The sequence below is a fragment of the Zootermopsis nevadensis genome, unplaced genomic scaffold (assembly GCF_977971745.1).
Source record: "Zootermopsis nevadensis isolate Lab colony 2312 unplaced genomic scaffold, Znev_1.0 Znev_ptg000020l, whole genome shotgun sequence".
NCBI classification, from domain to species: domain Eukaryota; kingdom Metazoa; phylum Arthropoda; class Insecta; order Blattodea; family Termopsidae; genus Zootermopsis; species Zootermopsis nevadensis.
In genome coordinates, this window is record NW_028259152.1 from 5,968,026 (window position 1) to 5,993,634 (window position 25,609).

General features: G+C 38.7%; 3 protein-coding genes across 10 annotated transcripts in view; 1 reads left to right on the top strand and 2 right to left on the bottom strand.

Annotated features, from left to right (window-relative positions):
* Positions 1-654: 654 nt before the first annotated feature.
* Positions 655-18,012, bottom strand: LOC110827695 (uncharacterized). 2 transcript variants are annotated; one of them, XM_087352143.1, is made up of 3 exons: positions 17,934-18,012; positions 4,623-4,696; positions 655-3,067 (listed from the first exon to the last, which is right to left on the bottom strand). In XM_087352143.1, the coding sequence occupies exons 1-3, from the start codon at positions 17,937-17,939 to the stop codon at positions 2,863-2,865; spliced, it is 285 nt and encodes a 94-aa protein (XP_087208269.1). In that variant the 5' UTR covers positions 17,940-18,012; the 3' UTR covers positions 655-2,862. The 2 variants fall into 2 exon arrangements, with proteins under 2 accessions (XP_087208269.1, XP_087208268.1); XM_087352142.1 differs by lacking the exon at positions 17,934-18,012 and adding an exon at positions 5,578-8,245.
* On the top strand, positions 14,815-17,002 carry LOC110827696 (uncharacterized). Its single transcript, XM_087352141.1, has 4 exons — positions 14,815-14,901; positions 15,381-15,569; positions 15,701-15,761; positions 16,458-17,002. Exons 1-4 carry the CDS (start codon positions 14,851-14,853, stop codon positions 17,000-17,002), a joined length of 846 nt encoding a protein of 281 aa, XP_087208267.1. The 5' UTR covers positions 14,815-14,850.
* The window catches only part of hig (locomotion-related protein hikaru genki), a 147,973-nt gene continuing 137,266 nt past the window's right edge, over positions 14,903-25,609 (bottom strand). For 6 of the 7 annotated variants that reach the window (XM_022059580.2, XM_022059576.2, XM_022059577.2 and 3 more), the window contains 2 exons: positions 23,610-23,783; positions 18,503-19,769 (listed from right to left, as the gene is read on the bottom strand). In XM_022059580.2, coding sequence (XP_021915272.1) covers positions 19,567-19,769; positions 23,610-23,783 — 377 coding nt within the window. In that variant the 3' untranslated portion in view covers positions 18,503-19,566. Of the gene's footprint in view, positions 18,038-18,502; positions 19,770-23,609; positions 23,784-25,609 lie in introns of those variants that run through there. The other variant, XR_015536002.1, reaches the window with a different exon arrangement.

Consider the following 25,609-nt stretch of genomic DNA (forward strand, 5'->3'; position numbering starts at 1 on the left):
CAAAGTAAGTCACATTTATGCTGCCAGTACAGGCAACTGTTGCACCATTTTCAGTTCATCTTCGAACAAATTAAACGGGCCGGATGTAGACAGTATTTTGTCTCGAGTGCTTTCAGAATGCACAGGAAGAAAAGACGAGAGCAAAACGGAGACTGAGACAAGACTGGGTGCTTTCAGTTAGTTCCTTTGTATTTTAAAACGTATAAATTTTTCAATATATTGCGTACAACATGAGGATAAAACAAATTCCAAAGCTTCGGCATAACATTCTGCCATTTGAAGCGACTGGGACCGGACGCAGCGTTCAGCCACTCCTGTCGTGCACTTGTTAGGTCCCGGGTTCGAATATCGGTCCAGAAACTAGATATCATGGCCAAGATTTTCGTGGTTTTCGTCTGTCTGTCAGGAAAAGTGCTAGAATAATGCTTCAATACATTTCCTGTAAATTTCTGTGACATTTGTTGCCGCAATATACTGGACTCGTTACGTTGAACTTTCCCATTGTCTGAGATATGTTGATATGCATGATGTACGCCCGATAAAAATATGTATATTATGCAGTGGACAATGCCGAACATAATATTACCAAATTTGACAAATGCACTAGGTATTTAATCATTAGATACTCGGTGTAGACGATTAAAATTGTGAAAATGAATACAACACAAATACACATTTATTGAAGTAATGTCACGTGATACATATCAAATAATATAATGGCATTTAACACAGCTTAATACTAAACCAAACGCACGAGGGTGACTTAGAGTGTAATTTTAACACATCCATCAATTTTTATAGGGCCATTCGGGGAAAACATGGCATTTTTAATTCATTCTTTCCTTAGAAATAAATAATTTAAAACTGGCGAATTCAAGTATTTTTCATTATTCCATGATAAGAATTCATTAGGAAACTAGCAGCACAATTATATTACAGACTAGTAAACCTACACTTGAACAAATATACGCCTTTAGTAACATATTCCCAAGATTGTACAGATGACAGTAGACGATGTGAGAGATGGACAAGGAAAATTCAGTCCTGCTGTTATTGTTAACAGGGTCATCTATCATTTCTTTTCTTTCACACAGAACAAATTTAAAAAGGTACCAAATAAATTGTAGCATCCAAAATCCTCGTAGATACTATTTTACTTTGCTATGTGTAATAAAGTCGACAGATTTCCACTCCAGATTCAGTCTAATGCATTTTTTACAATTTGAAAAACAAGTCACATTTTAAGTTACTGTGTTCACCATAAATAATTACTAATAATGTTATTTTTGTCACGTTATCAAATAACTGTGAAGACTAATGAAACGTGTGGGACAAGCTAAGAGACGCACAGACTAACAGTAACGTAATACTAATTCCTCACTGGACTTACTAATATTTTATTCTTTTTATATCACCGCATAAAACGACGCGGTTGGGTGACTCAGTCCTGCTTCTTATTCGAGATTTTCTGATTTCTGGCTGTTAGTGATTTTAACCCTCCAAGCAAATCAAGGTATAACATAGGCCAAGACTGCTTACTTTCAAACCTTCCGGAATATATCATTCATAATTATTCCTAAATAAAATATGAAGGACTGCACCATGGGCTTCCAGCATTCATACGACTAGAGTTCATTGGTGTAAGAGTTCTAAAACTTGAGAGCAACAGTGGGCTAACCCACACAGTCGTAAAATTTTCATTGAAAACAAAATGTAATCACACTACAGACCCATGATTTAATATAGAGCATATATATTTTAATTTATATTCGTCTCTCTTAGTTATAATAAAGAGCCGGTTAGCCTACTGTTGCTCCCAGGTCTTATCTAATTTATTGACAATTTTATGGTTTCGAAGGAAAAAATTGATTTCGTCGATAGCACGGGGAGGGGAATGTGCAAATCATGTGCCTCTTCCTTTTAATTCGACTACACACACAAATATAGGCTAAGGTAGACAAGTAATGTTGTTGTTCCTGACACCAAGTCACTTGCAGGTTTGACTACGGAACTGGATGCAGGGGAATGATCTGCAACTGTGATGGCTCAGTCGGCAAAGCAAGCGTCTTTCTTATGCAATGAATACCAATGTCTCATTTCCCAGAGGCACAGCTACCGGAGCGTGAAGCTGACATATTATCTTAATTCATCATAGATTTAAGATTATCGCGGTGATAAAGATTTGATTAAGGTCTTTTGGGTTGTCCTTAAAATTATTCATTATCAGGACTTTTCCAACGTCTGTTCTTTAAAACCACGACGTTTCGGATGCTGGTTCTTTCTCCGTCTTCAGGTGAGAGGTACCTGGACAATCCAGTGACAGAGACTAGCTCTATCTAAGGGACCCAACAGAGTAGGTACCTCTCACCTGAAGACGGAGACAGAACCAGCCTCCGAAACGTCGTGGTTTTAAAAAACAGACGATGGAAAAAGTCCGGACAATGAATAATTTTAAGTGTAAACTACCGTCGTCAAAACCCTTTAGAACTGAATTCTTTTGGGTTGTAATGCCATGTATTCTTATAGGTGGTTACCAACCTTGAAGATGGATGTGTTTCTCCTAAATGTTGGTAACCATCTACACCATTACAACTCAGACGACCTTAACTACCAGCTCAATTTAGTACAAAGAGCTAGAAAGCTTCGATGTTTTTCTCTGTCCCTCCTATTCGCCTTCACGGTGTTATGTTAGGAACTCCTGTTGTAAAACGCGTCTTAAAAACACTGAATTTTTAGACAAGATGACAAGTGAGAGAATATTAAATATATGTTCTTCAAATGAGGCGTCACTGCTGATTCGCTGCGTCAACATGAGCATGAATACTAACAGTTGTTAACATTTCGTGTTTTATTTACGACAAATCACTCATGTTTTGACTCCCATCCAGGGGGAGGTTTCGGAATTGGAACCCACTCTTGTATTTCCACTGGTCCCCACACTTTCTTCCACAATGGCTTCCATACTTTCTCCTGCCTCCATTCCTTGATCCATCTTGCTTTCCACACAACTTGTTTTCTCCATACTCCGTGCGGCGCGTGTGGATCGCCAACAGGAATATTGATCACGCTGAAATCAATTAAATTAATGATTTATCACTGAATAACCATGTATATAATAAGCACAGTCCCTCGAACTCATGTTTTGCACGCGATTTATCTATTTGCATGGCAGATAAGTCGTCTATTTTGATCATTTTAAGGTCAGAGTATTTAGTGTACTACAATTACAGGGCTAATATAAATTAATATTTACTGGGGATATTGGGATACTGGGAACGACCCGTTATTCAAGTGCTTGAGCACTGTGGGTCCCAACTTTTCTTTGGCTCGATCTGTAGACATTTGGTAGGACTTCTTGGACGAGGGATCGGCCCGTCGCAAGGCCTCTACCTGTACACAGGACAGCACAACAGAGAAAAACGCGGACAAACATCCATGGCTTGAGTGGGATTCAAACCCACGGTCCCAGGGACCAAGCGGCACAAGGCCCAATGCGGACCCCAGATTAATATTTACTAAGGATAAAATACAGCATTTGTCTCATATTAGCTAAATCTATTTCCAGAGAAAGTCACTCCTCACTCTAAACATAAGACTTAAACTCGGTATAAAATAATTCAGTGGTTTTGTGCGTGGGACCGGGCGATGTACCATTGTATCGTCCTGCATAGTGAATAATTAGTTACCAAATTAAATACTTACGTAATATTAAGTCAATAGCTTATGAAAATAAAAAAAATCTGTTCAAGATAATAACTTAGTAATATTTAAACATATTTCCTATCACTTTAATTGCCACAATGCTCCAATAAATCGACTTCATTAATTACTCAGTGGCTAATGAATCGATAACAAAGTGAGAGCATGGCTCCAGATTTCGCAGGGTTCGAAATCCCAAGTACATTTGAAAAAGGACATACGTGTTATTGTTTTAATATGTGTACATTCCCAGTAACCAACTGAGCTACTTGGATTCTATAAATTCTACGATTTTACTGAAATAGTTAACATGGACATATTCTAGGTTCCTGTTTTGAAGTAAACATTCCACTTCTGTATAATATAATTCGTATTTGATAATAAATAATAATTATACTTTATATATCCAAACATTATATCAGTTTATTGAAACAATAATATAGAACGGCTAGTTAAATTCAACAGTTAATTAAACAAATAAATAGTAATATTTTATAAAATATTACCATAAAATATGAATACGTTATTTAGATGGAAGCGTATATGCAATGTGGAGTCTGGTTATTCGATTGCTTTCAGATCAGAGTGTTCTTGGATATTACGGACTGCAAACATCTTCTAGAAGCCTGTTCAAACATTTTTTCCAAATCTTTAAACTAAATAGTAATCAGGAACACACATTGACCTCACATATTCAAATTTTGCTCACACCCTACTGCGTAATCCGATCTATTCAAATAAGAAGAATTTACGAGAATAAAATAGAAAATAAGAGGAACTGTTAAAATCTAGTAAATATAACAGTCCATGAGTGATCTTGTTGTTGAAGAAGTTGATAAAATAATTGGTAGCTGCATTGTATATCCAAGTAATCTTATTAGGTTTGCGATTTTGTACATCTTCGCAACAGCCGCCTGCCTTACCTGTCCGTGTTCTGAATATGGCAGCAGCCGAGCGCAACGAGAGCCATGAGAACCATCACAGAGCGCCACACAAGCTGCGACAAGAATTGAACTGACATTCCGTCGAAACTAGATTCCACATTAACACACTTTCTTAAGAATAGAACAGGCAATGTTAATATTTAATATTTTGAGAAATCTATACAAGTGCATATAAACACGTGTATTTAGTATTAATTTCATAGGTCAATGACCTCCTTAAGAAACTGATAGTCTCTCATCTTGTCAAGACAGTTCCCGCTTTTATAAAAACAGAAACTTCATTACCGTGTTCCCAACAGCCCGCCACTAAAAACTAACCTGAGCCAGATGATTCCATTCCAAGCTCGCATACCCTATTTAAGATAAATTTTATTATTCTATAGCCATCTACACTTAGGTTTTCCAAACAGCATCTTGTCTCCACGTCATCCGACTAAAATTTAATGCGGATTTCTCTTTTCTCACATTCATGTAATATGTCACGACCATCTGATGTAAGTACGTGTATATTGTTTGTATATACATATACATATTTTCATGGCCACTTCATCACTATTGCCGTAACACATGTTGTGTTCGTTCACATTCTTTCAGAAGTTTCGGAGTTTTGGCTTGCGGAGTAACCACACTTACGACCAGATAACACCTTCCATTCCTGCATTCACTTCACTTACTTTGTGCAAAGAACACATATTAATTAAACACTAAGAATAAAATAAATTATTAGACTGTGTGTCTAATTTTCGCCTATTAATACCTCAAAAAAAGAGCCTGCTTACACTTTCTGTTCACGTGAGTGAACTTCTAGCATCTCCCTTCGTACACTCTAAATTTCACAAATTAATAAAGAAAATTCCTTCCAAAATTACTAGCGATTTCCACTTTACGTCGTAGGCTTTAGACACCTGTCAGAAGCCTGAAGACGTACACTTACCAACATCTTCATTTCTGCAGGGCGATCATCTCAGATTCCTCATGCCACAGTTCAGGAAACACACACACACACGATAAGGCTAAAATAGGACACGCACTGTCCTTATATACTGTCACTCACTTGACCTTGTTACTAATAAAACTCACAGATGAATGGAAGTTTGGAAATAAAATAGAGGTTACTGTGACATAGAAATTTATTGTGGTACTGTGCCAAACTTTCTCAATGGAGTTCAAATTCATAGCCATTCTCATGCTCGAAGCCAAGACACACCCGCTAGTGTACACATTTGGAATCAAAAGTACGTAAAATCTAGTTACAGAATTATACGAATATTTTCTTTAAGTTAACCTATTTCAGGTTGCGATGTCGTCGTTCGCCTGGAGAAGAATGGAGAAAATAGCGACCTTAGATATGATAGACGGTTCTCGGTCCGGATTTAAACCATGATCTTCCCGAATATGAATCACAAATCTTACCGCTATGATAATCTGCTTGTGTAACTGGTAATGCGATTAGACGTTTTAGTCATCACAACGAAAGCCCAAGATTCATCCTAGGATGGTTAATATGTTATTTATGATTATTTGAAAGGGACAATGTTTTCGGCTTTGTTCAACCCGTGTTTTCCTAAACATCCTCCCATCGACATTCTACGCCATAGGTTCTCAAACTGTGGTGCAGGTACCCCTCAGGGTGCCAGATATGTTTTAAAGGTGTATCATAAATCCTTATTCATTTTCATACACATACAGCATAAATTAAATTCTAGCTTTGAACAATCCTATGTCACAACTCAGTTTAAAACGAGTCGAGATTGCAGGCTTACATCAAAGCGCAAAAACCTCGAAAGATCTGAAACTCACACCCGTTCTCATTATACAACGCACCTGTATTTATAACACGCATGGGGTACCAGACTTATCTTTGACTTCATCAGGGGCATTAGGCACAAATATTTTAGAACCTCCTGCTAAAAAACACTGTTCTGTCTGCCAACGGTAACACGTCTCATTCAGACACACGAGGCCAAACCCAGAACCTGCATACAAACGAATCTGAACGAAGCCACTTTTACTTCCACCCGACTCAGAATTTACCAAAGTATTTAATGCCAGACAGAATACTAATAACCTCAGTGGTTCATACAACGTCGCAAAATAACCTAAATAAACAATCACGCCTGTTGTCTGACTAACACGTTTGCTACAATACAAACTTTAGAATTTCGGCTGCATTGCGACACAGTCTGTTCCCCTGTGTACGAGTAGGCTACTTAACTCCACCTTCATTAATAGTGTATTTACAGTGGAACTGCATAGGCGCTATAAGCAACTAGAAACCTTAGCCGTTTTGTGGGCATTTTCTGACAGCTTTCCGACAGTTGTTCGGATTCCTCATGTAGCAGTGACCGGTGGGGGGGGTGTTTTAGCGGACATGAACCATGTATTAGTCCACGCGGTCATTACGATCGGCAAGAAACTCGCATAAACACAAAAGATTTTTTCTCTCCAACAACAGGGCTTTCTGCCTGTCGTGTAATGTATCTTATGGTCTGTTTCACCTCTTTGGATGGAGGACCGATCTATCAAACTGTGCAGGATAACACGAAGCAAACATTATGTACATACAGTCATGCGTTAAAGTGAACTCGAACCAGAGACCTCAGTGTTACAATGGTTCAAGATCTCAGGTGCTTCAGTTCTTTCAATAATACCGACACGAATATTTTATCACTAAACTGAATACGTCACATTACGGAGACGCACTTGGTTCATACGCGAATTTCATTTCTGTACAACGGCCAAACTTTAGTGTGTACTCTGTATTTGCTTAGATATTTTGAACCTCGCTTTGACAATTTCTCTTTATCGCCATATTCTGATTATGAGAGCCAACCTGAATCAAAGCTACAGAATCAGTTCTTCATTAAGGAAGCAATTTCAATTCACAGCGCACAGTCTATTGTTCTCCTTCGTGCCTTCACTAAAGCAGTTAAAGGAATGAAGGATGAGTGAGTAACAGGTGTTAACTTTGGTCACAGCCGTTCCAAAAAGGCATAAACATTTAAAAGCCGATCAATAACAGGTGATTTATGCCCACTGACATTGTCCTGAGTGACATGATCCATTATTTATTGAAGATCGTAACGCGTTCGCTCTCATGGGGGTTACCGGTGAGTATAAATTTCAGTACCGCGAAAGCCACCGTGGGGTTTCGGGACCATATCGTTTATTGGAGGTTCAGTCTTCCTGGAGTGAAATAACGCAATTCTAATACCACAGCTGGTACAGGGAAAATGCACTAAGTTTTGAAGCTTATATGCGCCACGTGGTTTACACAGCTAAAAAATGTAATCGAAGTGCCTTTAATAGTTCTAGGGAAAAAATATGATAGACTGAAAACACCATTCTATTATGCGTGGATTTCATGCATTTTGTGCAAAGAGAACATAAAAATTAAAGTTAATTAACGGTGAAAATTTAAGCTAATTAACATAAACAGCAACTGTGTTGTGTCAATTATAGCGCAACTAAACTTCTTTCTCTTACGTAATATCTTCAGCAATGTTCATGTCTGTCGTATTACGTCACTCGTGCAAACATTATATACAGAAATACGTTAACGTCGTATTGCACTTTCAACAGCGGAGAGCGTTGAGTGTACTTGAAGAACATACCATAAATTCAACCGAAAATCACTTAAATATACCCTCCATTCACTGGATAGATAATACAAAAATGATTACCAAACACCTCTTCATAAAGGCGCAAAGATAAAGCTCTACATATTTTTAACTTTCTCACTAGATGGAGACGAATGGCCAGGTTCTAGTTCCGGGCAGTTTTAAGGGAACATGTAGTCCCAACACGTACCTAATTAATTAACTTTCAGCCACGCCATTTGGCACCTGATCTTAACTTTGTACGTGAATAAATAAGAGACGCGGAAAATAAGTGCGAAAGTAGATTATATTTATGCCTTTTCCATGTAGGTACACACTGTACCATGAAACAAACTGAGGAGGTGCCTAACGCAGCCGAAGGTAGTCCGTACCTCAAATAAAACACAACTTATCAATTAGAAAGCAAGCAGGTAGTACATATAGTTACCACTGGTCTTTAAAGGGTTAGGACAATCAGTTGGTACTTTTATACACATAATTACAAACAAAATGCTTTTACAGCCGTTATATTTGCTTCTAATTTCTATGCTTCGGAAGAAAAGGGCCTCATTTCCTTAAGAGAAGGAACAATGGATGCGTCATGCCCATATATTCCTGTGTTTGTCTTGTTTAGCGGTAAAAATTTTGATCTCTGCTTTAATGATATTCAGAATATTTTTATTGTGTGACATCCACAATGGTGCATTTTACACATTTTCTTTCAGTTATCGCCAACATCATGCTAAGTAGTCTCCTTTGCACCATGAAATGATGCTGCCTCATATTTCGGAAAGATATTGTAACATGAACTGTGACAATCACAACTTAGCTATAGTTCCACCAAATTTTTGCGTGGTTGTACTTGACGTCACCCTCAGAGAAAAATATGTTGAGGATGTACAAGAACGTAGGGTTGAAGAGGCTGGAAATAATTAAATAACGAGTAGTTTCGTAATTTTTACTTTTCACCAAATATTATTAGGCCTAAAGCGGTAAAGTCAAAGAACATGACACTGCATAGTCGGAAAATGTGGTGGAAACAGGCCACTTTGAAGGCCCAAGAGTAAATGGGATAATAATATAAAATATATTTTAAAAATATGATGTGACAGTGTAGAATGGTTTCAGCTTGCTCGGGATAGAGTTCTGTGTGGAACACAAAAATATAGGAGAATTTCCTGAGCAAACCAGCAAATCTCACCTTCAAATGGTCCCGAGATTTTCAGCACAATTATAATTTTTATTATTTTATCAAACCATCATATAGGGTATTTGTCTGTGGTACACGGTCAATGCTTGCTCCTGAGGCTAACTACATAATAACATTTGGAAGATGTATTTGAAATTAATGAAGTGCTTCGTTATCGTTAATACCTTCCACAAGCTGCACGTTGTCAGAATGATCGTCTGTCGTAGTGTCACGCTGGAGTGTTTACAAGGTATAACATCTAAATAATTTTAAAACGATCGTATTAAGTTTTCAGTTGCACCAGTATTTATCCGTATCACATTCGCCTTTGTTGTTGTTGTTGTTGTTGTTATCATTATCATCATCATCATTGTATAGGTTTTGCTCAGTAGTCTAATCTTCCAATCATCTTTTTCACCTTCCACAGGAAGTCCATGATCTCAACTTTTTCATTAACTTACTTTCTTGTGCTGTTTCTACATTATTGCCCCAGTGTGGCAAGAGACAATACAGCTCACGTCAGTACTTTTAACTTTCGCCGCAAATCAAACTGTAATAACTTCTGGTTGTTGCAATACTTAAATGAAACGGGGGAATGGTGACACCGTCCAATTAACTCATCTTGGGCCATCACAATATTGCGGTATATAAAGAGACGCTGTAAGCTTGAAGGCAAACCTCGCGTTGTCTACGACACCTAGCACCAATGGCAGTGAATCTCAGCAAGTAGGACCAACTCCGGAGAAATGAAGCCTCAGAAATGGGTAAGCACTCCCTACTTGTTAACGGAGACATTCCGAATTTCCTCGGCACTGAAACTATTATTGAAAACATAAACGTTATAAATCGGCACGTATCCATTAATCAACGTGGGTTTGAGGTATAGGAATAAAGATAAAATAAACACGCATGAAAAGTCTTTCTTAGGAAATCCTTTTCCTAAAACGAAAGAAGCCGCACGTTTACTGAAACACTTGTAGAATGTCAACGCAATTTTCTTGACAGTTACAATGTGCAGATGGAAGTTCCAAGTTGCTTCTGAAAAAATAAGCTAACATAATGACATTTGCTGCAGACAGTTCGAAACACGAGGCATGACTAACCTTTTTAAAATTAGGTCAAATAAATGCACATATAAGTAGATATGTTTGATCTTCTGGTGTCTTTGTTTGGGATTAGCGTTGTAGAGTAAGAGAAAACGAGCTATAATCGTGCGAGGACGCCCAAACTCTTCAGCTACCATCGCGGGCGGTCTAATAACTCGAATTTCCTGATGTGTCCAACAGGTTATGGTAATGGTGGGGTGCGTGGTGCTGTCCTGCACACAAGCGGGCGCTTCACCAAACAGAACGCGACATCGACGTCTGGGAATCGGTTACAAATATGTAATTCCGTCAATACCTTTCCCACCTCTCAAACCTAAAACACCACCCCCACCTACACCACCTCAAACACCTCCTAATTCTTACCTTCCTCCAACACCTCCAGCGCCCCCTCCACCCCCACCTGCTTATGCACCACCTCCACCCCCTCCGCCGCCACCGCCTCCTAGTTATGCACCACCTCCACCCCCACCGCCTCCTAGTTATGCACCACCTCCACCGCCGCCTCCTACTAGTTATGGACCACCTCCACCCCCACCACCGCCTCCTACTTATGCACCACCTCCACCACCACCTCCGCCGCCGCCACCATCTCCTAGTTATGCACCACCTCCGCCGCCGCCTCCTCCTAGTTATGGGCCACCTCCACCCCCTCCACCTCCACCCCCACCACCGCCTCCTAGTTATGCACCACCTCCGCCGCCGCCTCCTCCTAGTTATGGGCCACCTCCACCCCCTCCACCTCCTCCGCCCCCACCACCGCCTCCTAGTTATGCACCACCTCCGCCGCCGCCTCCTCCTAGTTATGGGCCACCTCCACCCCCTCCACCACCGCCTCCTACTTATGCATCACCCCCACCTCCACCATCTCCATCACCACCCCTTCCTCCTCAAAAGCCTCCTAATTCTTACCTACCTCCACCGCCACCTTCACCGTCACCATCTCCTCCATCGTATCCTCTTCAAAAACCTCGTAATTCTTATCTGCCTCCGCCTCCTCCTAGTTATCAACCACCCCCACCCTCACCACCTTCCAACTCTTATTTACCACCCCCACCGCAGCCTGCAACGGATTATCAGCCACCGTCCCGGCAGTGAGGCAGCCTCCAGCCAGCCCTGACCTCGACAGCACAAGGTGTACGAAGTGGCAGACGCGTATACTAACAGTAATTCTTCTGTGTGGCAGAATTAGAATGTAAGACACGCACAGACAATTGCATTATATTAATTACGATTTAAAATATTTCATACTTTTGGTTTATAAATCACAATTGCAGCAAAATCTCAATGACGGTAACTGATAATCACACGTCAGTACTGAAGCCTCTTTTCAGCCACCAGAAGGAATGTTGTGTGTGACCGAGGCTCACACGTCTCTGTTTAAATTCAGTTCTTTATTATCAGTGTGCTGCACTTACAGTCAGATGGCATGGCACAATCGTCATTTGCGAGATAAGTGTCGTTAAGAATTTAGAAACTCGTACGTTGTTACAACTAATGGTTCATCGCGAGCTACGCCTTTCACTCCCAGCATCACATAACTTACGCGTCTTTGTATCCATTCCATAGACATGCTGAAGGAAGTGACTGAAATGTGAACAGCAGCAGCGATTTCCAGCCCCAGATAGGAAGCCAAATCAGCGCAGCATTTTATATTTATACTTTATAAGCAAATCGGATCACAAAAACACTTAATTTATTCACAAAGGTTTAAAATTATTCACTGCCGGTTTAACCACTAGACAAATTAGGCGGTCGCCCAGGGCAGCAAAATTGGTGAGCAGCGAAAAACTGAATAAATAAATAAAAAGATAAATAGCAAAGAACAGAATACAATAAGTATCTACAGCAGAAAGTGAAGACAAAAATAATAAATATATATCAGTTTTCGCCTTGCAAAATGCCGCCAACATTACTTGTATCGTATACAAATGGTTGACGTGTGAGCAGGCTACAAATTTCGTGACAAGCAAATTGGCCCGCCACCTTCATTCATTTAGACGTCGTTGTTAGTTACACGTCTGACTGTGCTAATAGGTTTTCCTTGGCGTTTGATCAGTTATTTTAACTTTGTATTTGTGTAAAGTGTAGAACAATGACAATGTACATTCACTATTATATTACTCTACTTTATGTAAAATAAATCTGGAATTACAAATGCAGAATCTTTATTGAAACTAATGAAAAATATTTATTTTCCCAGGTAAATTTTGGAGATTCTGTTTACTTTTATATTTTCTAAATGTATTTTTCCTATTCCCTATTATATGTTCCAATTATGTATGTTTATTGCCATTGTGTATTTGATGTTGCAAAGTTAGGTACACGCCACTGCTGATTCATAAAATGTTTTTCTTATACTTCGTGAAATGCACAATACTAAGGAATTCTATGTAGTAGAATCCTGTTTTAAAAGCTGAGTAACTCGGCTGCTTTGAGATATTCCTCGAATGTTATTAAAACCGAAGGTTTATTTCCGTCCTCAGAAAAGCTCGCCACCTGACCCTCCCTAGAGCCAGTTTAATCGAATCCAAACCCTATTTGTTAGAACACCTTATTTAACACGGAAATGGCTCTCTTCTGGGTTATAGCGCCGTGTAGTCTGATAGAAGTTTACCGCCCTGATGATGGAGGCAGCAAGTACCTCCGAAACGTTTGTAAACTTCTACCGGATTACACGGCGCTAAAAACCAGAAGACAACCATCTTTGTATTCACTGCCGTGAGAACCTCAAATCGTAGCTTATTCTACACGTTCGCAACTCCGCCCCCTTAATCTAGTGGTGATGCTAACTTTGTAACCTGAGAAACGCCTTGCCGACAAACTTAACATGGGCCATACCGATATCAACCAAAAACAAATCCAACCCACAACTTCAAGCGCAGATTCGCAATATGAAATGTGACAAGAAAAAGGCAATGGATGCAGCAAATGGAAAGGCTGTACTTTAGTCCTGGAGATGATTCTCCGAAACGAATTATCCACGAATCTGCATGACATGACAACACAGACGAGTGTCGCACTCCATCCTCCTGTTTCTTTCACTTTATTGTGCAACAGGCTGACAAATTCGCTGTGGCGACGTCGATAAGCGCGATAGACTGTTCACCAGCCGCTGAAGAGGACCCAAGAACAACAAAGAAAATGATGGCTGAATGGGAAAGACTGTGTCAGAATCAGAATGGCTGACCTGCTGACACGGCGCGACCCAAATTCTGCTGCGCCATTGGTGAAATGAGCCGACATAAAAAGTGCGAGTCGTGTGAACTAGGACACTGCCATCACAGGGCCGTGAAAAACATCGACCCCTGGCCACAGGTGTCATTCAGACGTGATCCAAAATTTTAACACATTCTGAGGTGAAAACTGGTAACTGTTTAATGTCACGTCCTCACCCTTCATTGGCTCATTTGTTACTTCTGTGACACTAAGATCTTAATATATACTTCAGGCAACAACTGCATATTTTTGGATGATATGTACAACACAAAATTTTAGGTGCTGCTAGTATTACACCCATATCGGAATTCCACATGGCTGTTGCGTTCATATAAAAAATTGCCTGTAAAAACGGGGTGCCCTCAATGGCATAACACACCAAATTTTATGAAAATCTACCGATTGTTCAGGCGTCATTACAGGGTCCACAATGCTAGAATCATCTTGCATTTCCCTAGAGATCACAAAGAGAGTCCATAATCTAGAATCAAATAATGCGATGTCGATTTTCGGATTGCCGTAATTTTCTACTGAACGTGAGAATGCACAGTATCGTGCCAATACGAATACGCCTATTACAAGTTCCTTCATATCATAATATATTTAACGACGTCTTCTCAAATGTATAGGTTAGCGTCGAATGGAATGGTCGTGAGTAATTAATTCGGAATGATAGGAAAAGAAGCAGTCCGGCCTGTTTTAAGGTACAAACAGAATATATCTGGAAGGGCTCTGTAAAACCACAATAATTGTCTTTACAGCCGGCCAAGGACTTCCCGAATGCGAAGAAGGAACTGTTACTTCTTAATCTGACGTTCGGTCGTACAAACATAATCAAAATCCCTTCATTTTAAGTACGTCATGTAAAAGGTAAAATAAACAGTATTCGACAAAGTGCATTCGTTGGTCACAATGGCCGCAGGAAGTTTACACAGCCTTGATTTAGACAATACAACTTGATTCTCGCGGAAACAAAGATACGGTTTCGTTACGAATGAGAATGATGTTCTAAACATGTGGTGGGGAGATAGAACATTTTCAGTCTTAAATGGAGCGCAGCTGTAAGGTACAGAATAATTGTTCCTGTCGTGGTACTGATGTTGTTCAGTAGTGACATGGGGAGCACGCAGAGAAGAATGGCTCAGTGGGTAAGAATTCTTGTTAACATTTTATTGCATTATTTGTACATGGATTTTGTGTGATTTATTTTAATGATAGGGTACATACACGTTGCTGTTATTATTTAATCTGAATAAACGCATGTGAAGGGAAAAATTTGCGTCCTCTTAGAAGAACTATTGTAACCATAACTGAAATTCTGACATAAATACTGCTTTGTGTTTCCTGATACACATATTTACTGTTGCACCTAGAACATGTTATCTGAAAGTTGAGTAAATGACAGTCAAATTTCAGTTTACTCCTTGAGAACAGCAGTCAGACTTTGGGATATTGTGTCCTATTTAATAACTAATAATGATACCGTTATATATTTTCATATATCCACAAACTACATTTAATTTTCTCATGAAGCATGTGCCCAGTGATTAAAATTAATTACCTGTCCCTGCTCTAGTACAAAATCACATTTCTATGGAACATTCAATATCTGCTTCTCATATTTCAGGTAGTAACTGGCATATTATTTCAGTTATTTAGAAGTGGAAATCAATTCCCATCTCCATCCACTAAGAAACTTGACAATAAGGTGTTCGGAAGATTAAAGAATTTTGAACTGGACAACAAAATTGGGTCATCAGGCTTCAGGAAATTTGAATACCCAAAAGAAGATACAACTCATGGAGTTGGTTATGGAGTGAGTGTATCTTAAATTCATTACCTAAAGCAGGTTGGAAACATTTATCGAATTTTTAACTGAAAAAAACCAAATTAACTCTCCGATTATGTTCAATGATACCATCAACGGAATAACTTTCTATGTTTCAGCATCACCTTCATCCATTTTACTACCAAGGACTGGCTCCCTTATACTCATGTGCCATACAGGGTAAGTCTGTATTCCTCCTCAACAATCTTGAAGTAACAGCAGTAGTTTGGTTTAATTATATTAGTAAGCAACTCTCGGTTTACGAACGTTCGATTTACGAATATTCGCTATAACGAACGTCACAATTCTTTCAAAATTTCTTAAATTCGCCAATAGATAGAGTTTCTTATAAAGTTGAATACATATGTATGTACACATATTATGTTCGTACTCATTTTCTTTATTTCTATTTTGTAACTCTTTATGTTTCTAATTAAAATTAACAAGTAAGATATCTTGTTTTATTAATCTTTTCTTATTTTATTTTAAGTTATGTATCGTACACGATAAACCACAACGCATACATACATTACAATAAAACGTATTGTATAGACCATTCGACGTTTAGTACATGGTTTTAATGCTTTAAAATGGCTGCTAACGTATACGATACGTATCATAAAAGCAAAGAAATTCAAGATAAACGTAACGAACAACGTCTTGGAACGGAACTCGTTCGTAAACAGAGAGTTGGGTATCTTAGACTTACTAAATTTTAATCGAATAACCCCTTCTCATACTTGTCTTCCCAAATAGAAGGCATACCACTATGTATGTAAATGTTATTAAATCAGATTTTTCAGAGTTGTCTAAAGAGGTCACACCATTTTAAAGATTTACCAATGAAATCATTTTCTTTACATTAATTCATTTCAGGAGAATGGTATCCTATTGCACAACATGCACACCACAGCAATACAATTCAAAACCATGACAGAAGTGGGTCTGAACTGAATGAAGGAGTCAATTATAATCCATTCATATACAGTACTGATTATATAAACAGCGAGAATTATAATGGTAGAAAAACGGTCATGCCTGAAAACCATTTAAAATACTTTGTACACGGCATTCCTAACATATCCACACTGAAGAGAGCTGACATCTCTCTTGATTCAGTTTCCAACGGGGGATTCAACCAGAAATACACAACAGAGAACTTTTATGAAGAAGGTGGAGCACGAGAGATGCATCAAAAGTTTAGTAATAAAACAGCTGCTTCTCAATCAGATGACAACGAGGGGATTCCTACATACCTCACACCTCCACTACCACCAACATCAACAATGAATGCTTTAGTTCAGTTACAGGAGCTGTTTCCACATAAAAAGCGTTACGCTGTCAGGGAAGAGCAGAAGTTGCTGGATATTCTGACTACTCTGCACATTCTGCCACACCCTGAAGAGATGGACTACTTTTAAATTCAATTAATGCTTGTTACATAATAAAAAGAGACATGCTCTGTCACTGGGTTAGATCCGCGATGAAATTCATGATAATGACTGAGCTTAAATAAAAGATAATGAATATCTTTACTGCTGTCACAGAGCTACACTCAAAATATATTAATCTGATTTCACAAATTAGATGTTCAAGACTGATTCGTAAATTGAAATTTATTCATGTGGTGAGGTACTGTAGCACTGTAAGATTTGAGGTTTTCACAGAGGTGAGTGTGAAGATTTCTGTCTTCTGGGTTGTTGCGCTGTGTAGTCTGGTCGATGTTTACCAACGTTTCAGAGGTCATATTGCCTCCGATGAATCACCCTGATGACGGAGGCAGTATGACCTCTGAAACGTTGGTTAACATCGACCAGACTACATAGCGCAACAACCCAGAAGACAGAAATCTCCATACTATAGCATTGCCTCAAACAAAACATTTTACTTCATGGTTAGGATATTTATGAAATCACTCCCTCCTTCACGCAAAAGACAGTGGAAATAAATACAAGTGACATTACTATTCTTCAACATCTACCAGTGGACTTGGAAGCCATCTCGATGATAAATAAATATTCTCAGCTGTAAGTTCACTGAAAACCTTATGCATGTTCCTACGAAGATGTAATTATTTATTAACTAACTCTTGCTTTTAGTTTGCTAAAATGCAAACACTTTCATAATATTATAATAATATAATGTGCTTCCTTACAGTATTGTGGCTTTTATTTAATAACTATCAAATATTTTCAGGAGTCCTGTTGAACAGATATTACGTGTTATGTAAATTTTAACTCATGTCTTTATAAATGTTATAAAAAGGTGTTTACAATTACATTTCTTCATGGAATATAAAGAAATATAATGATGCATCTTCTTAATGGTCAAATAATGCGGAGAAGCACTTACTTTCATTTAGGTCGTAAGGTTAGGAATTTATGACACTACATCTTCAATTCCCCATTCATCTTCTTCAACACCTGAACAATTTATCTCTTCTGTTCAGGGTTAAGCTGAAAAATGTACCATGTACTAGTGAGATTGCATTAAAGTCACTTGAAGAATTATTGTAATACGCTATTCTCCTTTTGCTTTGAAAACACATGGAATAAATGTTGGTCTAAATATTTAGACATTGATGGCACTTTCCAGGTTGTAGCACCATGCAGTCTGGTAAAACATTTCAGATCTCTTTCCTGCTTTCACCATCACGGAAATCTTCAGACGTCCTTGCTAGGGCCTCTGAAACGTTGGTAAAATTCTACCAGACTGTACAACACTACAATCCAGAAGACAGCCATCTTTGCACTCACCACCATGAGTACATCAAACATTATATTGGCCTTATTTTATAACATATTTTTATAAATATTTTTACCTGATATTTCTCTAAGACGTCTCCGGTGGGTCGGTTGATTCATGTGATATTTAAAGAAAATCTTAACAACAGCAAAAGTTATTCAGCATTGACACACGTCTGAAAGTGTGATTAATATTGTACTACTTTATCACATATATTAAAACATTATTTTAGTCATATTCCTTTGACAAATATAAATGTTGCTTACAATCAGAAGTTCAGTAACAAACATGTTCAGGACACTACAGACATTCACTGACTTGTCTGTTTATGTCATACTTTTAGTTATGTGAACAACAGACTATTCCAAAACAGTTATTAATTAAGAATTATCGTATGGGTACAATTAATTTAGACCCTGAGCTGCCAGCTGGATTTTAACTGCAGAGTTTAATGGTTTCATTACGCTATTACAATGCTCAGCCAAACATTTCCAGCTAGATCACATTTCAGCAGTGAGGCACAGCTGATAGCGATTAAAGCATCTGATAAACTGGCTGTCTAAGCAGCCAATCTTTAGTTTAAAACGTACATATAGCGTCCAAGGTCAGCATGATATAGTCACTGCATAGAAATGAGGTCCAAGTAGTCACAGAGCAGAGTCTAGGTATTTGCTTAATGAAACCGAAAAAAAAAAAGAACTTGATAAATCCTAGCAATTCAGGTCTACCAAATACGAAGCAGATATACGATGCACTAAGTGCAAGTTAATTTACTTAGTTATATTCTCTAAATATCTCTCACACAGGGAAACATACTAGGATTTTCTAAATCTTAGAATTGTGGAAAGAAATTACTGCATCAAAAGAACTGCTATACTACTTACATTCTCCACAGCAACCAATCAATTTTGTTTACTTTCATTCCAATTTCTTGGATCCCAGCAGGTTTCCATTTCTCGGAGTAAACACAACACCAACACTATATTTTATGTTTGGAATCTATGAGAGATCAAACATTCTATGTAAATCACAAATAAACCATTTCACATCCATGTACTCCAGAATAATGGTCCCTCACGTGATAGAGCCACGTTAAGGTTTCTGGGTTACAATCTATAAAATACTGTCTGCTCACTATTGGTTCTACGAGATCACTGCATTTTGAATTGTCTGAGGTGAGATGATTCTATGTCTGGTGCCACGTAGTATTGTCATGCCACAGACTGATATTCGTGTCAAATCAAACATCACGGTAGGAACGACACTCCGGAACTTGTTCTGACCACGTCCCGTCAACACGACACTGAGGCCAGTTTGCCTCCAGCTTCACTACATAACCTATAGCACATGTCACCTTTAAGTGGTCTCCAGGTTCGTATGAGAATTTGATTGGTGCAATCCTTCCATGCTCTGGATCTCCCGGATATGGGCACCGTGCTTTACCTGTAACATGAATTACAAACTGAAGCAGTTATTACGCGTTCTTTGCACCAAGTCAAATGCATTATGGACAGGTCATGTCTGTCTGTCCAGTTGAAGGCTATTTTTGTGGGCATATTTTGTTTCAGGTCCCAAATTAAAGCGATGGCAACAAAATTAATCGGAATCTACTTTCACTGCATAAGAGTAATGGAAAATGTTTTCTGAAACAGACTTTAACCACAGACGAAATTGACTGCACCCACAGAACGCCACCTAAGGCAACACTCACTTTAGCTAAAAAATTACACCGCCAAGTTGGAAATTCATTCATCAAACAAACGCAACAAAGCTGAAATGATTTACTGCAACGTGGTGTAAAACAACTTTCTCTATGTGAGAGTAAACCTGAATTAACGCGTTCATTAATTCTTATGGCGGCGTAGAGCAGTCATATAGAGATCGCCTAGAGTATCGTGGTATTTGGCTGCATCCGCAAGCTTTATCGGCAGACAATACGCAGCTATGACAATTACTCTGAACAAATGAGTAATACGACAACAAATGAAAAACATTAAGCACGAAGGTTTTTCCTTTCCCCTTCATTTCAACCCACTGTACCGCAGGAAACGGTTGACATTTTTGTGAACAAATGAATTGATGCTGCGGGGTAAGGGGTTTCCACGGACTACCCCCCTCCAAGTTTTCATGACTTAGTTTCAACAGTGTGAAAAATGAACATGATAGATGATACCCCATAAAGAATATCACAGTAAACTAGGAGTCGTTTTGTGCAAATAAAAAGTGAGGAAAGCGGGAGAGAAGTAAAACTTTTATATTAATAGTTCATTTCCAGAAACAGAATTTAAACACATTGCTATATTCATACAGACAAAGGCAGCAAAAATGAATACAGTAACAAAGTAGATCCTGGTGGAATTCTAGGGACCGCTTAAATGTCTGAAAACTTGTCTTTTGTTTTACGGCGTCGCTGAAAATGGAGTTTCAAATAAAAAAAGAATTAGAATTAGAATCATTCTGTTTTGTCAGTGTGGTTATTGAAGTCACAGATAGACAAGCAGCGGATCTATTTAGATATTAATCATCCGAAGTCAAATACAGTTAACCGTTTGAAGCAGAAGTTCATCTAAATAATAATGTCAGTCCGTACGTCAAAGAAACAACCCATAACCATTACATAGATCAATTGTTTAATGCTGTTTGAGGAAATAATAGCTGCTTACTTTAAAAATACCAAAATTGTTAAAACAAGTGGGCCATATATACGTATATATATATATATATATATATATATATATATATATATATATATAGTAAAGATTTCGCGGCGACTGAATTTGATGAAAGACTCTCGGGTTACAAGCCGCGTCACGTGGCTGCATGACGAATACATCTTCTGGCAACGTTTCGAGAGCAATCTCTGCTCTCATCCTCAGGGCTGCTGCGTAACAAATCTGATCCTCTGTAGCGCGCTCGCCCTTGGGAACAGGCGGTGGACGGCAGGTTGGTTTGTTTCGCGCTGACCAATAGGAACTCGCAGCCGAGGTCAAGTGCTCGCACTCGATGGCTCGGCCTTCCGGGCGGACATCAGTTTTGTCACAGGATACCAGACCCGCTCAGAGTGAAACCACCATCCCTATTGAAGCTGTGCAAGTGGATCTCAATGGCTTCTTTTACGAGCCTGTCCATGTATCCTGATGTCCTATCCAACACCGAGATCCGGCTGAAGTCGATGCGGTGCCCTGTATTTACGTAATGTTCCGCTACTGGATTATATCTTATAACGCACAGAAGGCCGCCAACTGTAAAGCACCACTAACCTTCTCAATTTAGATCACCAATACTCTAACATTTAAATGTAGCAACAAAAGATTCAAAGAATTCAGTATGTATTCTCTTGAAAATGGCTGGAGAAACTGTCAAATGGACAAATGACACGGCGAAGCTACCAGGCATTCTGTCACAAAACGAAGCCTCGTGTGCTTCCTGGAATGTGCCACATGGACGCACAAATTCTGGAACATTCTTCGTCGCGAAAATATCTGTAATAGCACAAATTATTCAAGATGCCGTCTACAACACCACTGATTTATTTTGTAATTACTCACCCCATTGGTACTGTTAAATGGGCAAATGAACACTTGTGGCGGCATTATAAACTGGGTTCGCTTTAAGCAAGAGATCTGCCCAATCTATAGACACTGGTGCGTGAGGGAAAAGATGCATTATACGGAGCGAGCTTAAAAATCTTGCTTTATATTAGAGAATTCTACAAAAGTCACTGAATTTTATGCAAATACTACATAACTTGTAAAACACAAACACAAATTCCCTCAGCTCAATACTTAGCAAGATGCTTACATATATGAATTAAGACCTTATACACTGTGCCTTAATGCTTTAAAGCAACTGCCATATAATTAGAATATTTGCATTTTACGTTTCGTATTAATCTCACAAAAAACCATGTAATTTCTCTCGAAACAGCACCAACGAATTCATCACTGTTTTGTGAAAGCGCTGTTTTCTTTGAGGTAACAGCTTGAAACCTAGGAGGCTAATATGTTCTTCTTCATTCTGCCGAACAGTTGGCTAGTAGTCAGTGTGCATCTAGAAGGTCCTGCGACCGGCTGTCGCTACACAGGGTTCCTTGGTTTTCCTCTGTCTTTAAGCAAATGCTGAGATCGTTCCCTAGTTATACGCTGCTACTGCTTGCTTCTCATGCAGCCCTCCCGATTTAAATTAATCAAAATATACTCCCTTACTGCGGAGGCAACTAAATTACTTAATTACAGCTTCAACATTCAATAACAAACACATAAAAATTCCGCCGTCTCCGTTATCAAACTCTCACTAATTATCGCCCTAACGTTTTCACTCTTCCTTTAGCCTCACCACAAAAACGAACGGTCATTACCTGGGAACCTTCTAGCTACAAGATACTCTTTCTCCCCCCCCCCCCCTCAAGAAATTAAGTGTCTCTCACTTCTACTCCATCAATTTTCTCTTTTTGATACTCTATTGCTACCCTTCGTAACAATCTCTATTTTTTCAACAGAACGACTGTACTGGTATCCTTAGCTCCGCAACTCAGGTCGACAGAAGCTGGAAACCTAATGTCGAACATTGCCAAATAGAAAATTGTCATTTTCTTTGTGAATTAACAACATTGAAAACTGAGTTATGAATAGATTTGAAATTAACCTTCGCACTTTTTATTATCCGACAATTTCGATTATCAGATCGTACGTTTAGGTCGTATAACTGGGACTATATTGTCCTGGGTTTCACCAATATTCGTCAAAGAACTGAATAAAATATTAAAGCGAATGAAACCTACACATAAATATACCCGGGTGGGATGTAAAATAAAAGTGTTAACACTATTTTATTAACGCTTAAGAAAGGACCAAACATATATCTAGGTAACATGAATTAATGCTTAAGAAAACTGGCTCTTAATTGAACCCGAGGCCGAAGACTATCAGTATGGTTTTTAACCGTTGTTTATTACAGATGTAACACCCTTTCGTGGAGTGCCAATATTAAATAAAGGCAACTATTTTATTCTTTTGTCCAAAGAATTTGAAACTCAGTGGCGAGTCAGGTCCACACAACTCCGAACCCAGCTAATAGCATTCGACAGCCATGTTCTGCAATGACTAACTCATTTCCCTGTAGTTTACTTCCTGATGTAGCTGATTCCGCATTAAGTGGGACACAAAGCAGTATTAGTTATTACGCAAAACTGTATCAGATATCATGAACAAATCGTCTTAATCTTTCATTAGTAACAAATATTGCAAAGCATAAAAGAACATAGAATCATGATTACAGACTCACAAAATGGCGGAGGATGTGACCAGAATCCGGTCTCAGTGCACAGCACGCTGGATTCCCCAACAAGTTGATGTTTTTCGTTGCAAGTGAACTGCACTGTGGACCCGACTTGGTAGTGCGGGCCCTCGTCCACCAGGCGCCCGTTGACGGGTGGAAGAGGCGTCGGACACAGCACAGCTGTAACATTGTTGTGTCGTCTTACGAGAACTTGAACACAAAACCAGTGCCAGTACTGACAGCCTCACACTGTTTATTTTCCATGCATTTTCCATTTTCGCAGCCCTCCACAGCTCGTGTTCAGCGTGAGACTACCGGATTACGGGATAAGCCACGGAAAATGTTGAAGTTTTTCCCAGTTGTCAGCAAATACTGCAGTTTCAAAATCTGTAGGGACAAAAATTTGAGAGCCACCAACTCGTATGCTCACCCAATAAAATCAATAACCTATAAGGGTTCCCTAACAGCTAAATCGCCTTCACGGACATTCATCCTGAAGAAGGCAACAGCAGTGTTTGCCAAAACATTTATAAGCCTTCAACAACAAACGCGGCTAATCCCCATAGGCCGAAGTTTGGCCTGCACATTAAACCATATATCTATATGAAAACATAATGTTCTCTTACAAGTAAAGTACTGTAATTATGAGAAATCATTTGTTACACCGAAACAGCATCTTCAGTAAACTCAGGTTTGTCTGGGGTCGATGATCTTAGCGTGTGAAGTCCCTTCGGCACTTGTCTTGCTGGGTGGTGACGTAATCACGGAGATACCCAGTCACTTCTGCGTGCAGAATTGCTCGTGAAGCGTCCGTCAATACTGTCCCAGTTTAACCAAAATTGGAACACCTTGACACATCTTAGTAATATTTCCAAAAACCAATTTCACAAAATCGCTTCAACGGATCTCGAGTTATTGCATGGAAAGCTTTTTCAAATTTTTGAAAGACACCTAAAAATGAATGGAATATTATGTAACATGACTTAGATATCGAAGTTACAAGGAGGCTCTAATAACATGTTAATATATTCAATAAGTGTTGGACTTCGTAAATACATCTAGAGACTAATGTCAGGCTCGAAAAACGTTGGAGGACTTCATCAGAAGTCTCCCTCGAAATCTTTAACTACTGAAAATTCACGTTCACATCTAAAATATATAAACAGCGTCTTGTGACCTTCAAGACATGAAATATACGCATTGCGTAATAATTCTGGCAAGTTCACATCTAAATGCCTATAATCGTTGCCAAATTGAAACCAAAATTAGAATTAATTTTATAAATTGTAGCAAAATTCTTTAATACCAAATTTCATGAAAATCTGTTTTAGTGGTTTTCGGGTTTTTAAGTTCGGACACACATTCGTATTCCGATAATTTAGTTTCGATCGCGCCTAAAATTAAACACTACTAACAAAATTGTACTCGCTCGTATCATAAGCTAGTTCCGTTAACTTATTAAAAACCTAATCTTCAAGGTTTGTGCAATCTTCTACAAGATTCCTCACCAAAATTATGTTTTACTCCTTATTTATTCTATTAAATTACGTATCGAATTCATCCTAAATTACTTCATAAAAGTGCCTGAAATGTGGTAGCTGATGATAATAAACTTCAAATTTTCTTGGAAATGAAAGAGAATGACACTCAACTTTCTCCTGAAATATTTTCTGAATACGTACAATTAGCATTTACAATGTCGAATGACAGTTCTGTGACAGCTGAAGAAAATTAAATAGAATTTAGTTAACTTGAAAAATAATAAGCTTTGAGATGTTGCCAGGAATACGTGAAGGGTTGGGATGCTATATTGACCTGCTGAAGAACGCTGAGGCACTCATAATAACTAATGAAAGAAAGTTCTCTAATTACTACAAAAATTTACTTTTATAATGCAAACTGGGAAAAAGTTAATACTATTAGGAGCCTTAAGTAAGCGCTGTAAGCAGATTGGCCAAGCATTTTCTTACATTAACTTCCCTTTTAAACTCGTCTTCCCTGTCATG